The sequence below is a fragment of the Euleptes europaea genome, chromosome 6 (genome assembly GCF_029931775.1).
Source record: "Euleptes europaea isolate rEulEur1 chromosome 6, rEulEur1.hap1, whole genome shotgun sequence".
Classification (NCBI taxonomy): Eukaryota; Metazoa; Chordata; class Lepidosauria; order Squamata; family Sphaerodactylidae; genus Euleptes; species Euleptes europaea.
The window spans coordinates 19,936,711-19,962,621 of record NC_079317.1 but is presented as its reverse complement, the minus strand read 5'-3'; the positions used below and the strand labels follow the sequence as shown (position 1 = coordinate 19,962,621).

Below are 25,911 nucleotides of genomic sequence, written 5' to 3'. Positions count from 1 at the left end.
CTGAGAGGGGATATAATAACCATCTTCAAGTACTTGAAGGGCTGTCATATAGAGGATGGTGCCAAGTTGTTTTCTGTTGTCCCAGAAGGTCAGACCAGAATAACGGGTTGAAATTATAACTATAAACCTGCTATTCTGCCACAAGAGTCTTTTGCTGTTAATACTGTGCTTAATTCATGGTGCTAGCTAGTGTTTTTGTTTTGGGAGGTTTTTTTTGGGGGGGGAAGCAAATGAGGTGAGAGGCATAAACTATATTCACAAAAGGAAGGGGGGAAATCTGCTCTGCCTTAACAGCTGCTGCTTGGTGTTGCTGGTTGCCAAGGGTAAAGACTTCTAACTTTTTTGTGGCCTGATTGCTACTTCCACTGGCCCTTACTGGAAGTTGCCTAATTCTGAGCCAAGCTGTCTCCCCCCTTCCCATGCAGTTTGGAGGCAGTTTGCCCTTTTACCGGATTTTCCAGTGTGTGTGTGGTGGGGGGGGGGTAAAGAGCTTGCTGGGATAGCTGATGGCTGAAGGAAGAAGAAGAGTTGGTTTTTATATACCGACTTTCTCTACCACTTAAGGAAGAATCAAACCGGCTTACAATCACCTTCCCTTCCCCTCCCCACCACAGACATCCTGTGAGGTAGATGGGGCTGAGAATGCTCTAAGAGAGCTGTAACTAGCCCAGGGTCACCCAGCTGGCTTCATGAGTGGGGAAACCAACCTGGTTCACCAATTAGCCTCTGCCTCTCATGTGGAGGAGTGGGGAATCAAACCTGGTTCTCCAGATCAGAGTCCACCACTCCAAACCACCGCTCTTAACCACTATACCACGCGGGCTGCTTTCACATATATGAATGCACGACAGCAATTGTTTGCAGCTGGATTTTCCTGCTTCACATAGCTACAAATGATTGCTGTAGTGTTATAGTGCATTGACAGAGCATTATCCAGTGAACATAACATAACAGCATAAGAAAAGCCATGCTGGATCAGACCAAGGCCCATCAAGTCCAGCAGTCTGTTCACACGGTGGCCGACCAGGTGCCTCTAGGAAGCCCCCCAACAAGACGACTGCAGCAGCACCATCCTACCTGTGTTCCACAGCACCTAAGATAATAGGCATGCTCCTCTGATCCTGGAGATAATAGATATGCATCATGGCTAGTATCCATTTTAACTAGTAGCCACGAATACCCCTCTTCTCCATGAACATGTCCACTCCCCTCTTAAAGCCTTCCAAGTTGGCAGTCTTTCACACAATGATGGTTAAACTGGTTTCAGTCTAGAATCATCTATATATTGGTCACCTGCTTCTAAGGCCCTACTGGTATTAGGGTGGTGCACAAGGCTGGAGAGTGGGTAGACTAGTACACATCACGGGGAGGGGCAGCACAAGCGGCGCAAACATTTCTTCACGGGTATCCGAGGGAGTTAATGCGTGCTCAAAAAAAAGAACGGGTTTTAAGTGGTTTAGGTAAACTCATGTTTGACGCGACTTTTTCCCCTCTTTCCCAAAAAAGCCGGGATCCAGGTGAAGAATTTGAAATTAGGACCGATTTAAAGTAGATTTGAAGGCGCTTCAAACCCCCGTGAAAAAAACTCCTTAGTCTGAGGAGATGTGGGTGTCTGACAGCGATCTAACCTCGGTTGCATCCCAAGATGTGTGGGTGGTGACATTCGAAGTTCCCTGCTGTAATCTTGGTGTTCAGTGCCATTTTTCAACGTGTATGACTTTATTTGGAGCAAGATGACATGTGTGACCAAACCCTGACTCGAGGGCCCTGCCAAGTATGCCATCAGTCATCAACTGCAAACTGGGGAATGACTGCTTCCCTTCATGGAACTTCAGGGTGAGTTTTGAGTGCGTGTACCTTGTGATGGGTCCCAGAGACGGGTTATATTCTTTTGAAGCTGACTTATACTGAATCAGATCATTGGTCTATCTAGGTGTATATTGTGTACTCTGACCAACATTGGCTCGCCAAAGTCGTAGACAGAGGTTTTTCACATCACCTACTACTTGATCCTTTTATCTGGAGGTGCAGAGGGTTGAATCCCTGTCAAAAGCTTTACTGAAATCCAAGTAAACAACATCAGTGGCATTCCCAGGAACCAGTAAGCTCACTCGATCAAAGAGGGAAATGAGGTTGGTCTGGCAGGACCTGTTGGGGGCAAATCTGTGCTGATTCATACACATATTCCCATGTTCTTATACATTTTTAATGCAATGTTCTCAGTGTGCCTTTTCTTCCCATGGCACATCACCAACATCTTAACTGTGGCAACATTTTATGTTCACTGGCTGATTAGACTCATCATGGGTTAATGTACACACATCCAGAAGCATTGTTACTTCTGTATCAGATTGTGTGAGCAACTGTCCATGTGGCAAGATCCATGATTTGGGTTAAGAATGTACATCAGGCCATACAAAATATTAGATAAAAATATATCATGAGGTTTATTTCCAAATGTGTTTTTTAATGTTCTGTATTTGTGACCACTGAGAAAGGCCTATTCAGGCCGAAACACGTCTAGTCTAGCTTTGGTCATTTACATTGATTGTATATAAACTGTGTATAAGAATTTTATAACTGATATTTTTATATGTAGCCTGTATTCATAGAATCATAGAGTTGGAAGGAACCATCAGGGTCATCTAGTCCAACCCCCTGCACAATGCAGGAAATTCACAACTTCCTCCCCCCCACACACACCCCAGTGACCCCTACTCCCTGCCCAGAAGATGGCCAAGATGCCCTCCCTCTCATGATCTGCCTATGGTCATAGGATGTCAGCTAGGCTCTCTGTCGGATCCGGGTAAAAACAAGATGGTTCCCCGCACAGACAAAATGGAGTTTTTGTACACTCCGTCACCCCTGTTTTGCACTCGGTCTCCCGCCCAACATCTGAACCTCAATGGAGATCCACCCGAGTAATTGCTGATCTGATACCGGGTCCCGCGGAACAATGCCAGGAGCTCGGGAAGATCAGCCAGTTATTGCACACGTTCGTTTCCTGTATGGTTGTCTTAAGTTGTTACCGGCAGTTAACTTCTATATTGTTTCTTTGTATCTGAAACCTAATCAACCATTGTATTTACCCTATATATGTACCGAGTTTTCCCCATGCCTGTATTCTAGCCTTAAGTTTCTATGACTTGCTGAACTCGCTGACTTTCTGAATAAAAATTTTAACTCGCTGCAACGTCTGGAGTAAAGTTCCTTACAAGAAACGCAACGTGTTGCTGAGGTCTGACATAGAACCAGCATTGTTGACAGATGGCCATCTAGCCTCTGCTTAAAAACCTCCTGGGAAGGAGCCCTTACCACCTCCGGAGGAAGCCTGTTCCACTGAGGAACTGCTCTAACTGTTAGAAAATTCTTCCTAATTTCTAGGCAGAAACTCTTTTGATTTAATTTCAACCCGTTGTTCTGGTCTGACCTTCTGGGACAACAGAAAACAACTTGGCACCATCCTCTATATCTTCAAGTACTTGAAGATGGTTATTATATCCCCTCTCAGTCTTCTTCTCTTCAGGCTAAACATTCCCAGCTCCTTCAACCTTTCCTCATAGGACTTGGTCTTCAAACCCCTCACCATCTTTGTTGCCCTCCTCTGGACACATTCCAGCTTGTCTACATCCTTCTTAAATTGTGGTGCCCAAAACTGAACACAGTAGGTGAGGTCTAACCAGAGCAGAATAAAGTGATACCAGTACTTTGCGTGATCTGGATACTATACTTCTGTTGATATAGCCCAAGATCGCATTTGCCTTTTTAGCTACCGCATCACACTGCTGACTCATGTTCAGTGTTTGGTCTCCTAAGACTCCTAGATCCTTTTCACACACACTACTGCTAAGACAAGTCTCCCACATCCTATAATTATGCATTTGATTTTTCCTGCCTAAATGCAGACCTTTACATTTATCTCTGTTGAAATGCATTTTATTAGTTTTAGCCCAATTCTCCAGCCTGTCAAGATCATCCTGTAACCTGGCTCGGTCTTCTACCATATTTGCTACCCCTCCCAATTTAGTATTGTCTGCAAATTTAATAAGCATCCCCTTTATTATTTCATCCAAATCATTTATAAAGATGTTGAACAACACAGGGCCCAGGACAGATCCCTGAGGCACTCCACTAGACACTCCTCTCCAAGTGGATGAGGAACCATTGACAAGCACTCTTTGGGTGCAATCTGTCAACCAGTTACAGATCCACCTAACAGAAATAGGATCTAGATCACATTTTCCCAATTTGTCAACAAGAATATTATGGGGAACCTTATCAAAATCCTTACTGAAATCAAAATAAACTACGTCTACTGCATTCCCCTGATCCAGCAAGGTAGTAACTTTTTCAAAAAAAAGGAGATAAGATTAGTCTGACATTAGTATTCCAGGCCCTATGTTTTTAACAACTTTATAGTATACACCTTGCAATAAATGTAATTATTTTGGTATAGTGTATAGTTTGTAGCTCAACATTTGAAGCTCTCTCCCACTGATTTTATGCAACAGCCACAAAGGCTGGAAATCAGATGGGCCAAATTCCCTATCTAGTAGGTAACATTTGAAGCTCTCTCCCACTGATTTTACGTAACAGCAACAAAGGCTGGAAATCAGATGGGCCAAATTCCCTGTCTAGCAGGTGTTCTCTTCATTGACATAATCATCGAAGAATGTTCCACAAATGCTGGACCTGAGTATTCATTTGAAAATAATAATGGAGGCAGGCTTTCTTGCGTATCTCACATGGCAAAATTGTTCCTCAGACTATTTTGGAATTGGAGTTAATGAGGCTGAAAGCAAATAGGTTCCTCCCATTCTATCTCCAGCCTATATAAAAGTGGTTTCTCAAGAACGTCACCGATCTTCTTTAGGTGACCAACAACATCTAAAAGAAACAGAGAGCAACAGAGGGAACCTGGCATTGCAACGGTCAACGAGATGCTCCTGGCAGTTACAGAAGCTCTGGGGGCAACCTGGGGCTTGCCGCGCTTCTTGCTTGCCATGGCCCTCCTGGCCTTTGGTCTTTTTTGCTGCTACGTAAAATATATCCACATAAAATACGATTACATCCCTGGCCCTCCAAGGGCAAGGTAAGTCGTGCTGGAGCCCAAGGGTACTAAAAGTTATTGGATAAATATTGGATAAAATGGAGGAGGGGAGACCCAAGTATATCGCCACCCAAAGCTCCTTGGAGGAGACTGAGAAAGAAATGTGATAGAAGAGCGTAAGCTCAGCTCCATGTCTGCAATGTGAGGATAATAATACTGGCCTACCTCATAACTGGATGGAAGGCGGCATGGTATATCCTGATCTCGTTAGATCTTGGAAACTGAGCAGGGTCAGTATTTGACTGGGAGACTACCAAGGAAGGTTCTGCAGAAGAAGGCAATAGCAAACCACCTCTGTTTGTCTCTTGTCTTGAAAGCCCTGACTGGGATTGTCATAAATTGTTGCAATTTGACAGCACTAACTTACAAACCTTACAGTTCTGTTGTAAAGACCTCCAGCACGGGGTTCACAGGCCCAAAGAGGACCGGCTTTCCTCCATGCCTTTTCTGATTAGCATGTGGTTTGATGCTTTGGTGGTACACATTCTAATTTTGTTCCCTGCATTTTGAGCCATGTAGTATTTGCTGGGGTTTGCTGCTTCACTCTGCGGTAAAAAGCCCACAAAAGCAGTACACAATAAATAGCTCATTTTGGAGGAGACGCCATAAGTCTCTGGGTAACTTTGCAAGGAAGGCCAAGGAGTTGGTGCTGTAAGAGGGTTGTTGGAGTTCTTGCTTTTAGGGCTTCTAGGCCCATAGTATGTAAAATTAACATTTTAATTTCATTCATAAGCTGAATCAGTTCTCTGGGGAACTTGAGAACTTTCTAAAGGTGTTCTAAATGTCATTACAACACCTTGCACATTCCTTCCTAAAGTTCACCTCTATGGGAAGAGCCTCTGCTTGGCATGCAGAAGGTCCTAGGTTCAATCCTCGGCTTCTGCAGTTACAGCATTTGGTAGCAGGTGGTGCTAAAGACATCTGCCTGAGACCCTGGAGAGCCGCAGCCAGTCTGAGTAGACAATACTGACTGTGATGGACCAATAATCTGATTCAGTATAAGGTGTGTGGATTCATGTGTGTATAATTCAGCGTGCATAGAATTCTCCCTGTGTTAACTATTGCTATATTGTGTTCTGTGATTCCTAAGGGATTAGGGTTGCCAACTGTGCCTTGGGAAATTCCCAGAGATTTGGAAGCTATGCCTTGGGGGGGGGGTTGGAGTTTGGGGAAGGATGCTTAGCAGAGATATGATGCCATAGAGTCTTCCACCCGAAGCAGCCATTTCCTCCAGGGGAACTGATCTCTGTAGTCTGGAGATCAATTGTAATTCTGGGAGAACTCCAGGTGCCACCTCGAGGTTGGGAACCCTAAACTCCAGAAGTTATACATTTAAGTGTGAAATCGTTTATGAAATGATATAAGAGGTCAAGCTGTCTTTGAACTTTCCCCATTGTCATTTTGATCTACAGAGTATTCAATGTAGCCCACAGGGCTCTTAAATCCCTTTTAATATTTCTTCAAATTTGCAGCTTTTTCCTTGGTCACATACCAATCTTGTGGAGAATACTTAAAAAGAATGAAATATTTCACGAATACTTTCTGCAATGGTAAGTTATTTCTCATTAATAAAATGGCAATGCCAGTCAAGCCATTAAAGCATTTTGGTAATGCAGGAATTAGCATGTGAGCTTGATGAAATGTAAATAGTTTTACTAGGTTTTTTTAGAATGGCAGTGCCGCAATATCAGTCAGCATGTGAGCTTGTGATTCTACGTTTGCAGAATTGTGTATGACTGGCAGATGTCAGAACTCGTTTTGAGTATTCACATCAGGTTGTCTTATATTTCTGGCAACCACAATATCAATATAGCCACACTTTATTTTAAAAGATTATTTAAAATATGTATATAATGTTTCTCCCAGGCATCCCAGGATCCAAGTTGAGTAATTGTGTGTGGCAATCATCCCCCAAAAGGTCTCTGAACCAATCCTTGCAATTTTGGCCTCATGCAAGTCCAAATGATTGCCAGTCAATCAGAGCCCTTGGAACTCCACTGAAGGGGAGGGGTAGGGTTGCCAGGTCCCTCTTCGCCACAGGCAGGAGATTGTTGGGGCGGAATCTGAGGAGGGCAGGGTTTGGGGAAGGGAGGGACTTCAATGCCATAGAGTCCAATTGCCAAAGCGGCCATTTCTTCAGGTGAACAGATCTCTATTGGCTGGAGATCAGTTGTAATAGCAGGAGATCTCCAGCTAGTACCTGGAGGTTGGCAACCCTAGTGGACAATCATCTCAGAATTCCCCCTCTTCTCTCCCCCCCCCATAGCCACCACAGTGAAATCTAGAAACAATTACCACCTCAGCAGGGCAATTTTAAGAACACTTTCTTGGAAGTAAGGACCTTTGAGCAGACTTTAGTAGGATTCTGAGTAGACCTGCTTAGGATTGCACTGTGTTCTGTTGGTGTATGCACTTCCCCTACACTAAGGAGAGTGAAGGGCCATAGTGCAGTCCACCAAGGATCTCAACCTATTTCAGATAACACAGTGAAGTGACCTACTCTCAAACCATCTCTGTTGGCCTGGGGGAGTCATTCTGTCACCTCCTCCAGAAGTTGCCTAAAGTCCCAGGGACTGTGCTAGATCTGGTCTTGGCTAAGAATTACTTCAGCATTTATAATGCCTTGTTCTTTCCTTCTTTTCTCTCTCTACATTAAAAAAAACTGTTAACATTCTTCTTTGATAAATTCTTTTTGCAGGGCTGAAGAGTATGGACCAATTGTGCGGCTTAACATTGCGCACAGAATCTTCATATGTGTATTAAGCCCTGAGGGAGTAAAGGTATGTTATGATAAACTAAGGAATAAAACAGCTGTGACATGAAAACAGAGTTCACATGGCATCTCATAGGTACAAAGCAAGCTCAGCTTCATAAATGGAGTGAAAGGAGGGCACACCATTAAATCAAGCCCATGTTGGTTTCCCCAAAGTGTCCAGTTGTTCCCCTGGGGTCATTTCAGGTTGGGAAAATAATATGGGAGGGAGACTGAACTTTGTTCTCCATTCATGTGGTGGTTCCAACCTGAATCAGGAAAGGCATAAAGGAATTGAGGAGAACCCACAACTTGAATCAGACTCTTATGTATTCTGTAATGTGTGAATGAAATTTAGGGGTACTTAGTACCTGATAAATGTGGTACAGTATTTCCACTGCTGAAGAAAATGTTTAGCTGGCAGCTGAATAATTCTGCTAATTTTCATTAGACATCCTAAGGATGTTATGGCAAACTTGCTAGTTACTTACTTTGTACTTTGTTACAGGTTACTTTGTTCAACTGTTGCCACAACCTACTTGTGAACAGAGTCTTAGATAAGTTCATTTTGCCCTCACTGATCACAGCCCTGAGCTGGTCAGTTTTGCAAACGCACAGTAGCTGTGGGTCATAACTTTAGTATAAGTCTTGCAATCATGTTTGGGCCTGCAAGGTAAGCGACCCAAGATAATGGCAGCCATTAACACTCAAGCTGTTGGACAGACATGAATGAATATCAACTGCTAGATAAAATATTATTTTCCCACTAAGTTCTTTATTGCACTATTTTCTTAATTATTTGTTTAAACCATTTGTGGTGGCGGCAGTGTGTGTGGGGGAAGGTTAATGTGATGAATTTATTTCTGCATATGTGCAAAGGTGGCATTTCTACCGTGGGCTTGTTTGAGCACAGGCTGAAGAGCCCAATGAATGTTCATCCTTCAGTCATCGCGACATACAATCGCCATGTGAGCCAAACCAGCGGGTGCTTGAGCACATCTTATTTTCATTTTGTACTGGAACAGATCTGACACCAGCCCTTTTCCTCAAAGCTTTATATTCACTGTAAACACATTTCAGGTTGAGATATATTTGGATGGACCTCATCTGTCCAACTCCACTCTTATAATTACTCAGTGAGTAAAGAACTGGTTACTTTTGTCTGCCCTGAAACTTATAGCCCTTAAACTTAATTGTGTGTGTGTGTTAAATGCCGTCAAGTTGCTTCCGACTGATGGCGACCCTATGAATGAAAGTCCTCCAAAATGTCCTATCTTTGACAGCCTTGCTCAGATCTTGCAAATTGAAGGCTGTGGCTTCCTTTATTGAGTCAATCCATCTCTTGTTGGGTCTTCCTCTTTTCCTCCTGCCCTCAACTTTTTCTAGCATGTTTGTCTTTCCAGTGACTCTTGTCTTCTCATAACGTGACCAAAATACGATAGCCTCAGTTTAGTCATTTTAGCTTCTAGGGTCAATTCAGGCTTGATTTGATTTATAACCCACTGATATGTTTTTTTTGGCAGTCCATGGTATCCATAACACTCTCCTCCAACACCCCATTTCAAAGGAGTCTACTTTCTTCCTGTCAGCTTTCTTCATTGTCCAGCTTTCACACCCATACATAGTAATAGGGAATACGATGGCATGAATTAACCTAATCTTGGTGGCCAGTGACACATCCTTACACTTCAGAATCTTTCTCCATACCCATGCATAGTTTTATATTATGTTATGTTTTAATTTCTGATGTTTAGTTTGCTTAGTTTATTTTGCTATTTTGTTCCTTTTTTGTGATTAATTTTATTTTCAGTTACCATATTTATAGTCCACCTTTCTCTCTGGGGCTCAAAGCAGATTGCGTAGTACAAGTCGATAACAAGAGATGTCCAGTAAGTAATGCACTAGGACTACAGAAACTTGAATAAGCATGGCATATTAGGCAAGATGCAGATATAATGCAGAAAAATGATATTACATCAGTAGAAAACAATGCAATAACAGCAGTACAATACTGGAGGGTGAGAGATTCAAAACTAATAAAAGGAAGTATTTCTTCACACAATGTACAGTTAAATTGTGGAACTCCCTGCCCCAGGATGTGGTGATGGCTGCCAAATTGGAAGGCTTTAAGAGGGGAGTGGACATGTTCACGGAGGAGAGGGCTATTCATGGCTACTAGTAAAAATGGATACTAGTCATGATGCATACCTATTCTCTCCAGGATCAGAGGAGCATGCCTATTCTATTAGGTGCTGTGGAACACAGGCAGGATGGTGCTGCTGAAGTTGTCTTGTTTATGGGCTTCCTAGAGGCACCTGTTTGGCCACTGTGTGAACAGACTGCTGGACTTGATGTACCTTGGTGTGATCCAGCATGGCCTTTCTAATGTTCTTATGTTCTTGAAGCAAACAGATAATACATCCCAAAACAGAGTGGTGTAGTCTGCAGTCTCTTTACTCCTGAGCAGAGAAAGCACATGTATGGGTGGTTGGTGATCTTGACCAATTGCAGGGAGGCACCTGCAGAAGGCCGTAACCAAACAAAGTGAAGCTGTTGTGGTGGCGCACAGGAGGAGAGGCAGTTTTACAGATATGAAGGACCAAGGGCAGGCAGGACTTTGTATGTAATAGTCACTACTTTCAATTGAACCCAGTAGTTGATGGGCAGCCAGTGGAACGAGTGCAGAATGGGTTAAATGTACATACTCCATCTAGCTCTTGATAATAACTGAGCTGCGCCTGCAGCATTCTGTACCAACTATACTCTTCAAGTTAACCTCAAGACCAAACCCATATAAGGTATGCTACAATAATCTAGTCTCGATGTTACCATGGCATGGATCCAGATGGCTAGATCGGCTGAGTCAAGGCCACCTTGTTGAAGTTGAGAGAAAGCATTTTTTGCCGTTGTATTAACTTGATTCTCTAATAGTAATGCTGAGTCAGGGAATAACCCCTAGGCTTTTAACTGAGTTACCAAGGGTTGACTGAACTCCACCAAAAGTGGGGAGTACAATGTCCTTCAAGGCCTCAGCCTTCCCAGTAGCATTACTTCCGTCTTGTCATGATTTAGTTTTAGTTTGTTCTCTCTTAGTCATTTAACCACAGCAGTGGTTCAAGACCTCTAGAGCATTGCCAGGAGAATTGGATAAAGAAATAGAGCTGGGTGTCATCAGCATATGGGTGACACCTAGTCCTAAATCTATTAATGATTTCTCCTAAAGGCTCTTAAGGATGTGTCACTCACTGGCAACCAAGATCAAGTTAATTAATGTCATAGTATTCCCTATTACTATGTATGGGTGTGAAAGCTGGACAATGAAGAAAGCTGAAAGCAGATTCCTTTGAAAGGTGTTGTTGGAGGAGAGGGTTATAGATAGGGCTGTTGATTCGGTTCGGCCCGAACTGAAAATCAGCTGAATTTCCCTTGATTCGGTGGTTTTTAGTTCGGGACGAACCGAACTCAAAAATGGCGGGCAACCGGGGGGGGGGCCCAAATTCAGCGAGTTCGGGAGTTCACGAATAAATCCGGCCAATTCGGGGCGTCAGTAAGCAGCATAACCTTCAGTAAGCAGCATTCTCCTCCCCCGGCCAATCGGTGGCCAAGCTGGGTCTTCTTCTAGCCAATCAGTCAGGATTGAGTACTGGAGGAATCAGCTGATGTGCGGCCCGGCCGGGGAAAGAGAGAGAGAGGGAAATCCTCCTGTGTGTGTGCGGGGGTGCTTGTGCACATTCGCTCCTTTCCGTGGCTGCAGGGGGTGCATTTTTTGGGGTACAGACCCCAAACTTTCAGGGGATATTCAGACAAGCCTTCTTAAGAGACCACCCAAGTTTTGTAAACATTGGGTCAGGGGGTCCCGAGATATGGGCTCCCCATTTTTCTTTCCATGGCTGCAGGGGGCGCATTTTTGGGTGTGCCGATCCCAAACTTTCAGCGGAGCATCAGACAAGGCTTCTTAAGAGACCCCCCAAGTTTTGTAAACATTGGGTCAGGGGGTCCCGAGATATGGTCTCCACCCCTTTTTTCTCTCCCCCCTTTTCCATTTCCATGGCTGCAGGGGGTGCTTTTTTGGGGGTGCAGCCCCCAAACTTTTATCATAGCTTCAGACAATCCTTCTTAAGAGTTTTGTAAAGATGGGATCAGTGGGGGCAGAAATATCGGCTAAAAAATAACAAATCAGTGGGTTATAGATCAAATCAAGACTAAACTGACCCTAGAAGCTAAAATGACTAAACTGAGGCTGTCAATACTCACTTTCAATACTCACTGGGAAAGACAATCATGCTAGGAAAAGTTGAAGGCAGAAGGTAAAGAGGAAGACCCAACAAGAGATGGATTGACTTTATAAAGGAAGCCATGGCCCTCAGTTTGCAAGATCTGAGCAAGGCTGTTAAGGATAGGATGTTTTGGGGGACACTGATTCATAGGGTCGCCATGAGTCGGAAGCAACTTGACGGCACTTAACACACACACACAAGGGCTTTACATAGAGCTTGAATTCCATGGGACAAGCCCTTCACTAATGCCATCTTGTCTCTGATAGCAACTCTTTGAGACCAGTCCATGAGTAATAGTTTAAACTAGTTCAAAGTACACCCCCTGATACCTACTTCTGCTTCTAAACATCTGAACAAGATGGCATGATCCACTGACTCTAAGGCTGCAGATTAATCTAGTAGGAATAACAAAGATGCATGACCTTTGTCAACATTCAGATGGAGAAGATCAAGTAATGTCATCAGCGCTGTCTCAGTCCCCCAGCCTGGCCTGAAACTGGACCGAAGAGGTCCAGACCAGTTGAATTATTCAAGATGTCCTGGAGTTGGTCCACCGTTGCTCTCTCAATCACCTTGCCCAGAATGGGCAAATTAGAGACTGAAGGATAATTGGTCATATGATTTTCCTGTAGTGATTTTTTTTTAGTTAGTGGGAGGATAACTGCCTCTTTGGATTGCCAAAGAAAGCTACCCTGAAACAGTGACTGATTAAAATGATCCTTAAGGAGTCAGGATGGGCAGGAATCCAAAGGTCAAGTGGTGGCCTAATCACAAGATCATGTCAACAACCATCACAGTAACTGGGCTGAAATTAGGGTTGGCATCTGTAGATTGGGAAATACCTGTTTTGAGGGTGGAGCCTGGGGAGGGTAGGATTTGGGGAGGAGAGGGACCTCAGCAGAATATAATGCCATAGAGCAGCATAGAATGCCCTCTAAAACAGCCATTTTCACCAGGGGGGCTGATCTTGGTCATCTAGAAATCAGTTGTAATAGCAGGAGATCTCCAGGTGGTCTATAAACAGTCCAGACATTGCATAAGCATATCTTATGAATTAATTAATAAATCCTAATGTTTTATTTTTGTATCTTGAGAGCAGCCCTGAGTACTTTGTAAGCAGGGCTCTAAATTATAATATACAAACATTAACTGTATTTGACTGTGAACTGACCAGACGGTTTAATTTCAGGAGTTTCTCACATCACCACAATATCCAAAGGACCAACATGTGTATGGTGCTGTTGCTAATATGTTTGGCATAAGGTAGGTATGTTTAAAGGCAAGGTAGACATGATGTGTGAAATTTTAATTTTTTTTAACAATGAACCCAGACAGTCATTTTAGGGGGGGAAATTGCTGGGCAGATGCACGTTGTTATGCTTCCTAAGAGACAGCAGACATCATCATCATCATCATTTATAGACCATTTAGGCTTCTCCCCACCCCCATCCTACAGTCAGGAGTATGGATGCCAACCTGGGGACCCGGAGAGCTCCTAGAATTACAACTGATATCCAGAAGCTAGAGATCAGTTTCTCTGGGGGGAAATGGCTGTTTTGGAGGGTGGAATCTATGGCATAACCCACCCTCCCCAGGCTCCTTGCCCAAATCTCCAGGAATTTCCCAAACCAGAGGTGGCAACCCTAGCTGGAGCATGGCTTCCTTGCCCCCTCCTGCTGTAACTTCAAATCTTTTCTGAAATGTTGCTCTTGAGGGTTAGGGAACCCCCTAAGAACTGCATAGCAGGAGGCCATTTTGGGCTGCCCTGGGAGGAGGGAAGTCAGAAGGTTATTCTCCATCAATGGAAATTAGGGTTGCCAGGTCCCTCTTCACCACCAGTGGAAGGTTTTTGGGGCAGAGCCTGAGGAGGGCAGGGTTTGGGGAGGGGAGGGACTTCAATGCCATAGAGTCCAATTGCTGAAGCGGCCATTTTCTCCAGGTGAACTGATCTCTATCGGTTAGAGATCAGTTGTAATAGCAGGAGATCTCCTGCTACTACCTGGAAGTTGGCAACCCTAATAGAAATTCATCTGTCTGTGGAAATGTTCCAGTAAATCCAATCCTACAGCTAGAGGAAACCAGGAAGCAGCATAGGCGATCAGAGTGGGTGAGAGAGGAAGGGGTGGCGTACACAGTCCTAGCTTGTTTCCAATCCTGTGTAGGTTTGGATTCAAGTTTGGAATCCCATTTTATGGTATTGTATGTATACTGCTCTTATTTCATTGTTTTGACTTGTGTACTCCACACTGAATCTCAGTGAGATTTGGTGAGATAGGTGAAGTATAAATGAAGTAAGTAAAACAAACAAATGAACAAATAAATATGATCAATGTATATGGTTGCCAGCCTCCAGGTGGTGGCTGGAGATCTCCTACTATTACAACTGATCTCTGGGCGTCAGAGATCATTTCCCCTGGAGAAAATGGAAGGCTTTGGAAGGTTGACTCTATGGCATTATACCCCATTGACGTCCCTCCCCTCCCCAAACCCTGCCCTATTCAGGCTGTACTCCCAAATTCTCTGGGTATCTCCCAACCTAGAGCTGGCAACCCTATCAATTCGGGAGGATGGAATGGGGCCTAGAATAAGACTATTTTCTCTCTGCTTTTTCAGAGTTGTGGGGAACGGTTTGGCATCTGACTGCAATATCAACCGTTGGCGCAAGCAGAGGAAAATTATGGATCCCGCTTTCAGTAGAACGTGAGGCAAAAATAAATATTTGAATTGGGCTGTTATTGTGAGAATTTATGTTGGTTCAGTCCACAGTAGAGAACTTAAAGTCCCCTTCTAAATGTGTTTATTACTTTCAATGATCATTGCTTTCTAGAAATCACATTTAGGATTCCAGTCCTCAAAAGGTTAACACCATTTTTGACTAGACACATCCAACGCACCTTAGACTGTTTTACAGCTATATTTCAGATGGAAACCTATCTACCTCAAGTGCTTCTTCCACAACAGTTTTACAAGATATTTCAACAATCACCACATTGAATTGTCTCTCCTCTTGTGTTGAAACTGATTCTTTCCCATACTATTCTTTCTCTTCTCGTTTCCCTCAATTAATGTAAAAGTAAATGTCTGAACTAGGATATTTAATGCATGATTTCCTCGAATCCTGAATCCTGAAACAGATAGGAGAATGAGTTTTCAATACTGAGGAGGTCTGACAAGAGGAGATCCTGTTCCCGGACTTGGTCAGTAACTGTGAGTGGAAAACTGAGGAGAAAAAATAAAATAGGAGAGGAGACAGAAGGCAGGATTTTTAATTTTGAGGTGATGGATGTTCCTAAGGGGACAGATCTACCCCACTCCCTTCTTGGCTGTGTTGTGTGGAAATGTGAGTTCCCCTGGCCCTAGTCTCTATCAGTGACATCTTTTGGCAGGAGCAAGGAAACCCATTATCTTGTCACATACAAGACATACCCGCCCTGAGCCGGGCCTTGGCTGGGGATTGAGGGCGGAATACAAGTCTAACCAACTAACTAACCAACTAACTAACCGACTGACTGACTAAACAAACAAACAAAGCTCCTTCTGTGACCTTTATTAATTGCCCAGTTACCTAAATGGTTTGGAGGGAATCTTTAATGACCAAGCGGAAGAGTTTATGAAGGTGATGGAAGAAAAAGCAGATGGAGAGACAGAAGTGGATATGACAACTCTCATGGAACGGGCGACTATTGACATCATTGGAAAGGTATTAAGTAGAAGAATGTCATATTTCCATTAATGCTAAAGAGCTAGAGATGTCTATCAGTCTGCCTGCCTGTCATCATATTCATACCAATGTGGTGTAGTGGTTAAGAGCAGTGATTTGGAGCAGTGGACTCTGATCTGGAGAACTGGGTTTGATTCCCCACTGCTCCACATGATCGGCGGACCCTAATCTAGTGAACCAGGTTGGTTTCCCCACTCCTCCACATGAAGCTTGCTGGGTGACCTTGGGCTAGTCACAGTTCTCTCAGCTCCACCTACCTCACAGGGTGTCTGTCGTGGGGAGGGGAAGTGGATTGTAAGCTGGTTTGATTCTTCCTTAAGTGGGAGAGAAAGTCGGCATATAAAAACCAACTCTTCTACTTCTTCAAGCTGAGGGTGGAATACATGGCTGAATGGTGATTTGAACCCAGGTGTCTCCAATCCTAGTATAACACTTTAACCACTACATCACACCGACCTCAGTGGGAGCCATAATATATGGTCACTGGGCCATAGCAGAAGGCAGCACACTACATATACGTGGGAATAAGAGGGGAAGGGGCTAAGGGCAGAGAGTGCACAGGGGCCCCCTATGCTTGCTACAAGCCCCGTTTCTTGTCCATGCACACGTGTGCCCCCACTAGCCAGTGCTTCCTTCCCTGGCCCATTCACAAGCCCTCTCATTGCCTGCGGTCACAGCTTTCCACACCATCTACACCCCCTTTTTTTGAGGTTGTTAGGTTGGGTTGCCAGGTCCCTCTTCGCCTCTGTCGAGAGGATTTTGGGGCAGAGCCTGAGGAGGGCGGGGTTTGGGTAGGGTAGGGGCTTCAATGCCATAGAGTCCAATTGCCAAAGCGGCCATTTTCTCCAGGTGAACTGATCTCTTTTGGCTGGATATCAGTTGTAATAGCAGGAGATCAGCTTCTACCACCTGGAGGTTGGCAACCCTAGTGCTAGGTAATGGGTGCAGCTGAGAGTGCCACTGCCATGGCCACCTGGAGCACTGCTTCTATGCACCACTCATATGTCCGGGCAGTACTGGGCAACATATGCAGTTGGGATAGAGTTGCCAACCTCCAGGTACTAGCTGGAGATCTCCTGCTATTACAACGTCTCCATAGAGATCGGTTCACCTGGAGAAAATGGCCGCTTTGGCAATTGGACTCTATGGCACTGAAGTCCCTCCCCTCCCCAAACCCTGCCCTCCTCAGGCTCCGCCCCAAAAACCTTCCGTCGGTGGTGAAGAGGGACCTGGCAACCCTAAGTTGGGAGTGTGGAAAACAAAGCATTCACAAGCAGGCAGGAAGGATATGAATGAGGGCATCGAAGGACATGCATGGGTAGGGAGTCAGCAGCAGCAAGCCCTTTCAGAAGGCCTGGTCCCTGGCAGCTGCCCCACCTCAGTGTATCCTGATGTGGGCCCTGGGTGGCAGACGTGCTTGGAGAATGGCTAACCTTGAGCATTTGACGCCATTTTGAATGCCCTTTTTTCAGCCAACCGTTCCTTTACAACTTTAGTTCTTTCCTTTCTTTCTTCCTTCCGTTGAAATTTCTCAAGAAATCAGACTGTGTGTTAGATCATGTCATCTGCATGATGTAACATTTACACAGATGCATAAAGTATTGAAATCCCAGACCACATAGCTATAACCACGTATAACACTGTGGAACACCACCACCATTCAGGTGCTTTGATCCATCTCCACTAGGGTTGCCAACCTCCAGGTACCAGATGGAGATCTCCTGCTATTACAACTGATCTCCAGCCGAAAGAGATCAGTCACCTGGAGAAAGTGGCCGCTTTCGCAATTGGACTCCATGGCATTGAAGTCTTTCCCCTTCCCAAACCCTGCCCTCCTCAGGCTCTCCCGCAAAAACTTCCCGCCGGTGGTGAAGAGGGACCTGGCAACCCTATTTTCCACCTTTTTCTCAATCTTATCAGGTAGCTTTTGGAATGGAAATGAACACCATCTGGGATAAGCAGATGCCTTTTTTACGTGCAATGACTGTGGTCATGAGAGGGATAGGCGCGTCACGGGATCTTTTTTTTCAGGTCAGTGCTGCAGATATTTGTCATGACAACTATCTCCTTTCCTGTCCAATGTGGAAGAGTGTATATATGCAAGGGTAGAAAAGATAGGGCCCAACAACCACCTGGAAGCAGCCCACATAGATATCGTAAGATTGATTCTAGTTGTAATACTGGTTTACATATGTCTCCCTTATACGATGTGCAGTTATCTCCCTAGTAAAGTAATTGGTATTATAGTATACAACCTATATACATGCCTGGTTTGATTTAAACTGTTTGTATATGTATATATTTCTGTAAATGTGTGCAGGTGTTACATGGGTTTTAACTGACCACTGATGAAGGCCAAATAGGCCAAAACGCGTCTGGCATGTGGTTAGAGACATCAACCTCAGGAAATGCCATTTTGCTATTTTAACGTTTTTTTAAATAATTTTAATCTAGACATAGCGCTTCCATATATATATATATATATATATATATATATATATATATATATATATATATATATATATATATATATTCTATATATTTATATTTATATATATATATATATATATATATATATATATATATATATATATATATATATATATATATATATATATATATATATATATATATATATATTCTATATATTATTCTATATATATTTCTATATACAAATACATATATATAATTCTACCCAACCTTGGGTACCCAGCTTCTGTTTTCTAAGTTGGGTTTTATTCCCCTCTTTTTTCTTCTAACTTACAACAAGCTTCCTCCCTCGTAGAAGGAGAACCCAAGCAAAACATGCCCTACAGACTCCAATTCCCCTGACTTACAAGGGCACACCCATTCTGTTATCCGTAGCTTCTTAAATCTACCTTGTAAAATCACCGAAGGTAAGGCGGAGCATTTCCCTAGTGTAAAAGCTCTCCTTTGCTTGTTCAGTATTCTTGGCAACCTCTCCCCCCAGAAACTTGTAGGTACAGTCTGGTCCCTTGGATATTGGCCAGTAGGTCCCCAGTGATTTGTAATCTGCTTTCTTCCCTCCTCAGTCTCCGCAGGGAAAGCTATGGCTCTGCTGTCCACGTTTTTGACTTTATGCCGCCATGCTCATGGCAACCCTTGATATCTTTTCAGTACAATCCAAGAAACAGAAAAGTTGTGGAAGAGACTCGGAAAAGTGCGAGGCTGTTACGTCGTATTGGGAAGGAGTGTATTGAAGAGAGGCTCAGGGCTGTCAGAAATGGAGAGGAGACCCCTTCGGATATTCTCGCAAAGATACTGGAGAATGCAGGTAAGATGACCTTCTTTTTTTTAGGAAGGCAGCTTGATCATTTGAATGGATCATTTTGCAGACAGCTTTAACTACACAAGGTAATTAATAGCCCTTGGTCCCAGGGGTGCCAAAAGAACAATTTATTCACTGTCGACATATATGCCATTGCTTTCTCTTTTTACCAATTGCAGTCAGTGCAGTGTAGGAATAGGACACCATTTGTTCTTTATCTTTAGCGAGGATATCTAGCTAGCTATTCTATTTTTACTCTGTCCTTCTTCCAAGGAGTTCAAGTCAGTGTTCTTTTTTTTTTAATTAGTTCTTTTTATACAGGTTTTTGATGTATGTTACTTATTGTTTTTATCCCGTACATTTCATATTTCCTTTTAACCTCTTCCACCCCCTCCCTTCCCCCCCTCCTTCTCCTTGTAGTTTTTAATCTTTTAGTCCCAGCCACGGGCACAAAGTCTAAATCTTCCACCGAATGTCTTTTCTTCCTTCTGTTGATATCCACTCTAGGTAGGTCTTCCATCTCCTCCAAGGCAGTGTTCATCCCTCTTCCATTTTGTCCTCACAACAGCCCAGAGTTGAACCCAGGTTGTATGCCCAAAATCAGAGGATCCCCTGCTGAAAGACTACTCACATTCCCACATGTTCTCATCCTGCTTGCTGCTGTATCTGAACCAGGGTCATGTTTTTTCACAAATGCAACCTAACACTGTGCAGCCCATTCTACCACCTCATTCTCATCAGTTTGCAACAAAATGATCAGTTTTTTATTACAGAGTAAAAAGGACACCTCAATAAACACTTTCAGAGCTGCCCCTGAGAAAGAGTCTTTGCACCCTAAACCTTTGGGCCTTAAGGAACTGGACTGTTTCTTAGGCACCTCTGGGGGCTCTCCTTTCTTTTGTCCTGTAGGCATTTGTCTGAGCAGCAGGGCTCCTGACAAAGGGAGCTTTGACTCTTGAAAGGTTATTTGCCGAAATTCTCGTAGATCTCTAAGGTGCTATTGGACTCAAATCTAGCTTTTCTACTGCAGACCAACTTGGCTACCCTCCTGAAAGGCTACTGAGCTATCAGCAGCCAGACGTCTCCTGCTAAAGGGTGCCATAAAGGCACGGGGCCAAAAGGCTGGCGAAGAGCAAGACACTGCTCCATACAAAATGGAGGCCTCTCAGAGAAGTCTGGGAGTCATTTTGTGTGCATGACAAAGGCAGGAAGACGGTTGGCAGCAACACATTTTTCCATAGTGCAAGGTGTACCTGGCTAGACAACAGGGTTAGCTAATCTCTATTGCCTCACCCTAAGGTGATTCAATCAGTGCTCCGAGATGACCATTAATTATCTCAGCTGCAACCATCTGGGCACTCAATAAGTATTCAGGAAAATAGCCCAGGTATTCTCTTGCATCCGGATGACTCATCAAGTGTCTCCTGTCTTTTTGTTCAGACCCTGGAAAAATCAAACATTTCTTTGTCTCTGGTGGGTTTCCACTGCCAGCTTACCTCATGCTGCCTCAGGACTCATTTTGGGGTATAAATACTAGTCCTGTGGCCATTCATAGTGTGAGCGTGTCCTGGATCCGTGCATACAGTCCCACTTGCGCGTGGGCTCCTTTCTTTTTTGCTCCCAGAAGCCCTGGCCGTTTCCCCCTCAATGCTGTTTTCCTTGGGCATCTTCTCTTCTGGAATGGTAAATATCGCCCATCCCTAATGTGATCCATCCAATTTTCCACCCCTACTTTATTAGCCCTTGTATGAATTTTGTGTGTGCTTTACCATTGCTTGAAAGTTGTATTGTTTATTATTTTACCTTTTAATAAAAACCCATTTTATTGAACTACTGCCTGATCATTTGAGAGTTTCCCCCAAGACTGATCCTGGTATGCATAGATTACAGATCCCAGGTACCTCCTCTTGCTGGCTCTCCATAGCTAATTCCCCCAAGTGTCTGCTATTTTTGTCCTCTTTGACATTCTTGTTGTTTGCTTTTTATTTTAACAGGGCAGGAAGGGCAGAATGATGAAGAAAACATGCTGGACAATTTTATGACCTTCTTCATTGCAGGTTTGTAGGTCTTTTGTTCTTTTAATACAGTCCAACACACAGTAGAAGATCTTCCCACAGAAACAGGTTTCAGTGGGTTCAGTCTTTTCTCTTTTCTTTCTCCATATTCTTTCCTAACAGTAGCCTTTTGTCCAGAGTGCAGGTTGCGCATCAAAAATGATGTTGTGGCACCCCCATTTCTGCTATAGCAGACCTATTTCTGCATACCTATTCTCTCCAGGATCAGAGAAGCATGCCAAATATATTAGGTACTGTGGAACACAGGCAGAATAATGCTGCTGCAGTCGTCTTGTTTGTGGCTTCCTAGAGGCACCTGGTTGGCCACTGTGTGAACAGACTGCTGGACTTGAAGGGCCTTGGTCTGATCCAGCAGGGCCTTTCTTATGTTCTTATTATGTTGGCTCTTCACATATCTGAAGATTTTCTTGTTGTAGCGAGCTTCCTCAGCCAGCTAACTCACTCTCTGAGTTTCGGCCTCTCTGATGGCTAACCTACAGTGCCTAGCAACCCACAGATACTCTCATTTAGAAGTATGACATTGCCTCCATTTCTTGAACATTTCCTTTTTCTCCCTCAGCTCATCGTGGATTTCTCTGTTCATCCACATTGGCTTCTTGCATCCCTTACCATGTTTCCTTGTTGTTGGAATAGTGATGGCTTGATCTTGTGAGCATTCTCGTTTTAGGAGAGCCCACCCTTCACTTGGTCCTTTCCCTTCCAGGACTCTTGTCCATGGAATGACTCTCACGATGCCTCTGACTTTATTAAAATCTGTCCTACTAAAATCTAACAGACACGTGTGGCTATGAACTTCCCTGGTCTCCCATAGAAAAAGGAATTATAGGAGGACATGTCTCATCATAGGATTTTCAAGGTAAAGGTTGGTCAGAAGTGGTTTACCAGTGCCTTCTTCTGCGCAGTACTAACCAGGGTTAGCCATAGTGGCACTGCCGTTGGCTACAAAAGATCCTCCGCCAGTGTCACCTTCCACTACTGCTGCTGCCCAGTAGCTAACCTTCAGGGATTCCTCTGCCCCCATCCACATTGGAACTGCCTGTCCTCTTCTGCGGATGTGGCCATTGATCCCTTAAAGGGGTGGATGCATCTTCGTCTGGTGTCTCAGCTGTGACCATTCCGTCTTGAGTGACTGCTAGGAGTTTAGTCTCTTGATAGAGTCTAGGTGGCAAAGGTGTCAGACAAGGATGTATTTTATCTCCCTATCTCTTCAATCTATATGCAGAACATATAATTAGGAAAGCTGGATTAGATTTAGATGAAGGTTTAGTGAAAATTGGAGGGAGGAACATTAATAATTTGAGATATGCTGATGACACTACATTATTGGCAGAAAATAGTGAAGATTTGAAACGACTACTGCTGAAAGTTCAAAGAGAAAGTGCCAAAGCAGGACTACAGCTGAACATGAAGAAAACAAAAGTAATGACTACAGGAGAATTACACAACTTTAAGGTTGACAATGAGGAAATTGAAATTGTTCAAGACTTTCTATTCCTTGGCTCTACCATCAACCAAAAGGGACACTGCAGCCGAGAAATCGGAAGGAGATTGAGACTGGGAAGGGCAGCCATGAAGGAGCTAGAAAAGATTTTGAAGTGTAAGGATGTGTCACTGGCCACCAAGACTAGATTAATTCATGCCATTGTATTCCCTATTACTATGTATGGGTGTGAAAGCTGGACAGTGAAGAAAATAGATTCCTTTGAAATGTGATGTTGGAGGAGAGTGTTACGGATTCCATGGTTTGCCAAAAAAACAAAGCAATGGGTTATAGATCAAATCAAGCCTGAACTGTCCCTAGAAGCTAAAATGACTAAACTGCGGCTATCAAATTTTGTCACGCCATGAGACGACAAGAGTCACTGGAAAAGACAGTCATGTTAGGAAAAGTTGAGGGCAGCAGGAAAAGAGGAAGACCCAACAAGAGATGGATAAAGGAAGCTACAATAAAGGAAGCCACAGCCTTCAATTTGCAAGATCTGAGCAAGGCTTTCAAAGATAGGACATTTTGGAGGACTTTCATTCACAGGGTCGCCATGAGTCAGAAGTGACTTGACAGCACTTAACACACACACACACACAGGAGGACATGGTCACTCTCCCCTAAGGTCCCCACTGGAGATCATGTTGCAAACTTATGTTAGTTACTGGAACGTACAAAAAAAAAAAGAACAAAATCAGCCTGTGTTTCATAGATTATAGCAAAGCTTTTGACTGTGTGGGTCATGAAAAGTTCTGGTTGGTTTAAAAAGAAACGGGGGTGCCACAAGATCATTTTTGATGCACAACCTGCACTCTGGACAAAAGGCTACTGTTAGGACAGAATATGGAGAAACAGAATGGTTTCCAATTCGCAAAGGTGTCAGACAAGGATGTATTTTATCTCCCTGTCTCTTCAATTTATACACAGAACACATCATAAGAAAAACTGGATTAGATGTAGATGAAGGTGGAGTGAAAATTGGGGTGAGAAACATGAACAATTTGAGATATGCCAATGATACCACATTACTGGCAGAAAATAATGAAGACCTGAAATGACTCCTGCTGAGGGGTAAAGAAGAAAGTGTGAAAGCGGGATTACAGCTGAACATCAAGAAGACAAAAATAATGACTACTGAGAAATTACACAACTTTAAGGTTGACAATGAGCAAATCAAAATGGTTCATGTTTTCTATTCCTTGACTCCACCATCACCCAAAAGAGAGTCTGCTACCAAGAAATCAGAAGGAGTCTGAGACTGGGAAGAGCTGCCATGAAGGAGCTAGAAAAGATTCCTAAGTGTAAGGATGTGTCACTGGCAACCAAGATCAAGTTAGTTCATGCCATATTATTTCCTGTTGCTATGTATGGGTGTGAAAGTTGGACAATGAAGAAAGCTGACAGAAAGAAAGTAGATTTCTTTGAAATCTGGTGTTGGAGGAGAGTATGGATACCGTGGACCACCAAAAAGACAAATCAGTGAGTTCTAAATCAAATCAAGCCTGAACTGTCCCTAAAAGCTAAAACGACTACTTTGAGGCTATTGTACTTTGGTCACATCATGAGAAGACAAGACTCACTGGAAAAATGCTAGGAAAAGTTGTAGGTAGGAGGAAAAGACGAAGATCCAACATGAGATGGATCAGCTCTACAATGGAAGCCATGGCCCTCAGTTTGCAAGACCTGAGCAAGGCTGTTAACAATAGGGCATTTTGGAGGACATTGATTCAGAGTCACCATGAGTCAGAAGTGACTTGACAGCACGTAACACACACACACACACACACACACACACACACACACACACTAACTTGTTGTTGGCTTCTGTTGCTGACAAAATGCAGTCAGTAGTTTTATTTCTGTACTTTTTGACCACCTAAATATTTTTTTCTCTCATTGCAGGTTATGACACTACTGCTAACCTATTGTCTACCACTTTAATGGAACTGGGACGGCATCCTGAAATATTAGCAAAGTCAGTGAACAGGGGAGCATTGTCCACTTACATGTTTTCCCTTGGGTTTTTTTTTAAAACTTGTGTGTGATTGTAATTTCATCAGAATATATCATTTCATGTGTTAAAAATGTTTGGCTCAAGGGGCCAAATGAAATTGTCTTATACTGAATCAGACAGTTGGTCTATCATGGTCTATACAGATTGGCTGTGGCTCTCCAGGTTCCAATCCTTTTTTAAACTGGGACCTTCTGCATGCCTAGCAAAGGCTCTGCCACTGCGCCACAACCCCTCCCCACAGCTACTTCACACAATCTTTTTTTTTTTGTACACACAATCAATCATGATCCTCCTTTTGTTCATGTGGATAAACGTAACTTGCATATCGTCATCAACAATGAATACAATCACTGTGGCACTTTTAATAGTGTAATCAGAGGTACTATTGAGTGGATATCTGGGACTTCCTCATTCACACATTAGTATATTTGTTCCCATGAATTAATAGCCAAGGATAAAACAGAAGTACAATGGGACTTTAAAGACTAATAACATCCATTTCAGCTTTCATGATTCAGAGTTCACCTTTTTAGATGAAGAAAGCTCTACTTTTTAGAGTGAAAGCTCTACTTTTTATTGCATCGGAAGAAGTTTGCTCTGGCTCACAAATGCTCATGCTGGAATAAAAGTTTCCAAGGATAGCCAGGATAGTTTTTGTGAATAGAATAATATTGTGTGAATGTTACATCTGTGACAACCTTTATCTTCTGGCATACTGGAAGGATTGTCAACAGATACGGAGAAAAATGCCTGGTCCCTTTTAAAATTTTTTGAAGAGCCACACGCCAATCTACTACTTTTTGCAGGATTCAGAAGAAAAAATATGCTAGGACTCAATGCGATGTATGTGCTTTCAAATCTGCTCCACCACTCTATAAATGTTACATCCACCTTCACCTAAAGGAGCTTAATGGTTTGTCAGATTATTACCAGGGGGTGCACGAACTCAGATCTCAGATCACAGTTCCTTCACAGCAGAACCACTGAGCATTTATTTGCCTGTAAGCTTATTGTTAGTAGGATCCTATTTATGTAATTTCTCTACTGCTTAATGTGCCATGTGAATAATTATGCTATGCTTCCGTTCTTTCTGGTGGTTCCAGACTTCTAAAATCCTAATGCATTGGTTATTGAATGTCCCATTTTTGTGATTGTACTGGCTCATTATGTGTAATCCGCCTTGAGTCCCT

General features: G+C 43.3%; 1 protein-coding gene across 1 annotated transcript in view; it reads left to right on the top strand.

Moving 5' to 3' along the window:
- The first annotated feature begins 4,940 nt into the window (after positions 1–4,940).
- LOC130479014 (cholesterol 24-hydroxylase-like) overlaps positions 4,941–25,911 on the top strand; it is a 28,644-nt gene continuing 7,673 nt past the window's right edge. Inside the window, exons 1-10 of the mRNA XM_056851292.1 lie at positions 4,941–5,092; positions 6,583–6,660; positions 7,809–7,890; positions 13,329–13,402; positions 14,753–14,839; positions 15,701–15,839; positions 17,781–17,891; positions 18,999–19,155; positions 21,144–21,206; positions 24,610–24,682. Coding sequence (XP_056707270.1) covers positions 4,941–5,092; positions 6,583–6,660; positions 7,809–7,890; positions 13,329–13,402; positions 14,753–14,839; positions 15,701–15,839; positions 17,781–17,891; positions 18,999–19,155; positions 21,144–21,206; positions 24,610–24,682 — 1,016 coding nt within the window. The remainder of the gene's footprint in view (positions 5,093–6,582; positions 6,661–7,808; positions 7,891–13,328; positions 13,403–14,752; positions 14,840–15,700; positions 15,840–17,780; positions 17,892–18,998; positions 19,156–21,143; positions 21,207–24,609; positions 24,683–25,911) is intronic.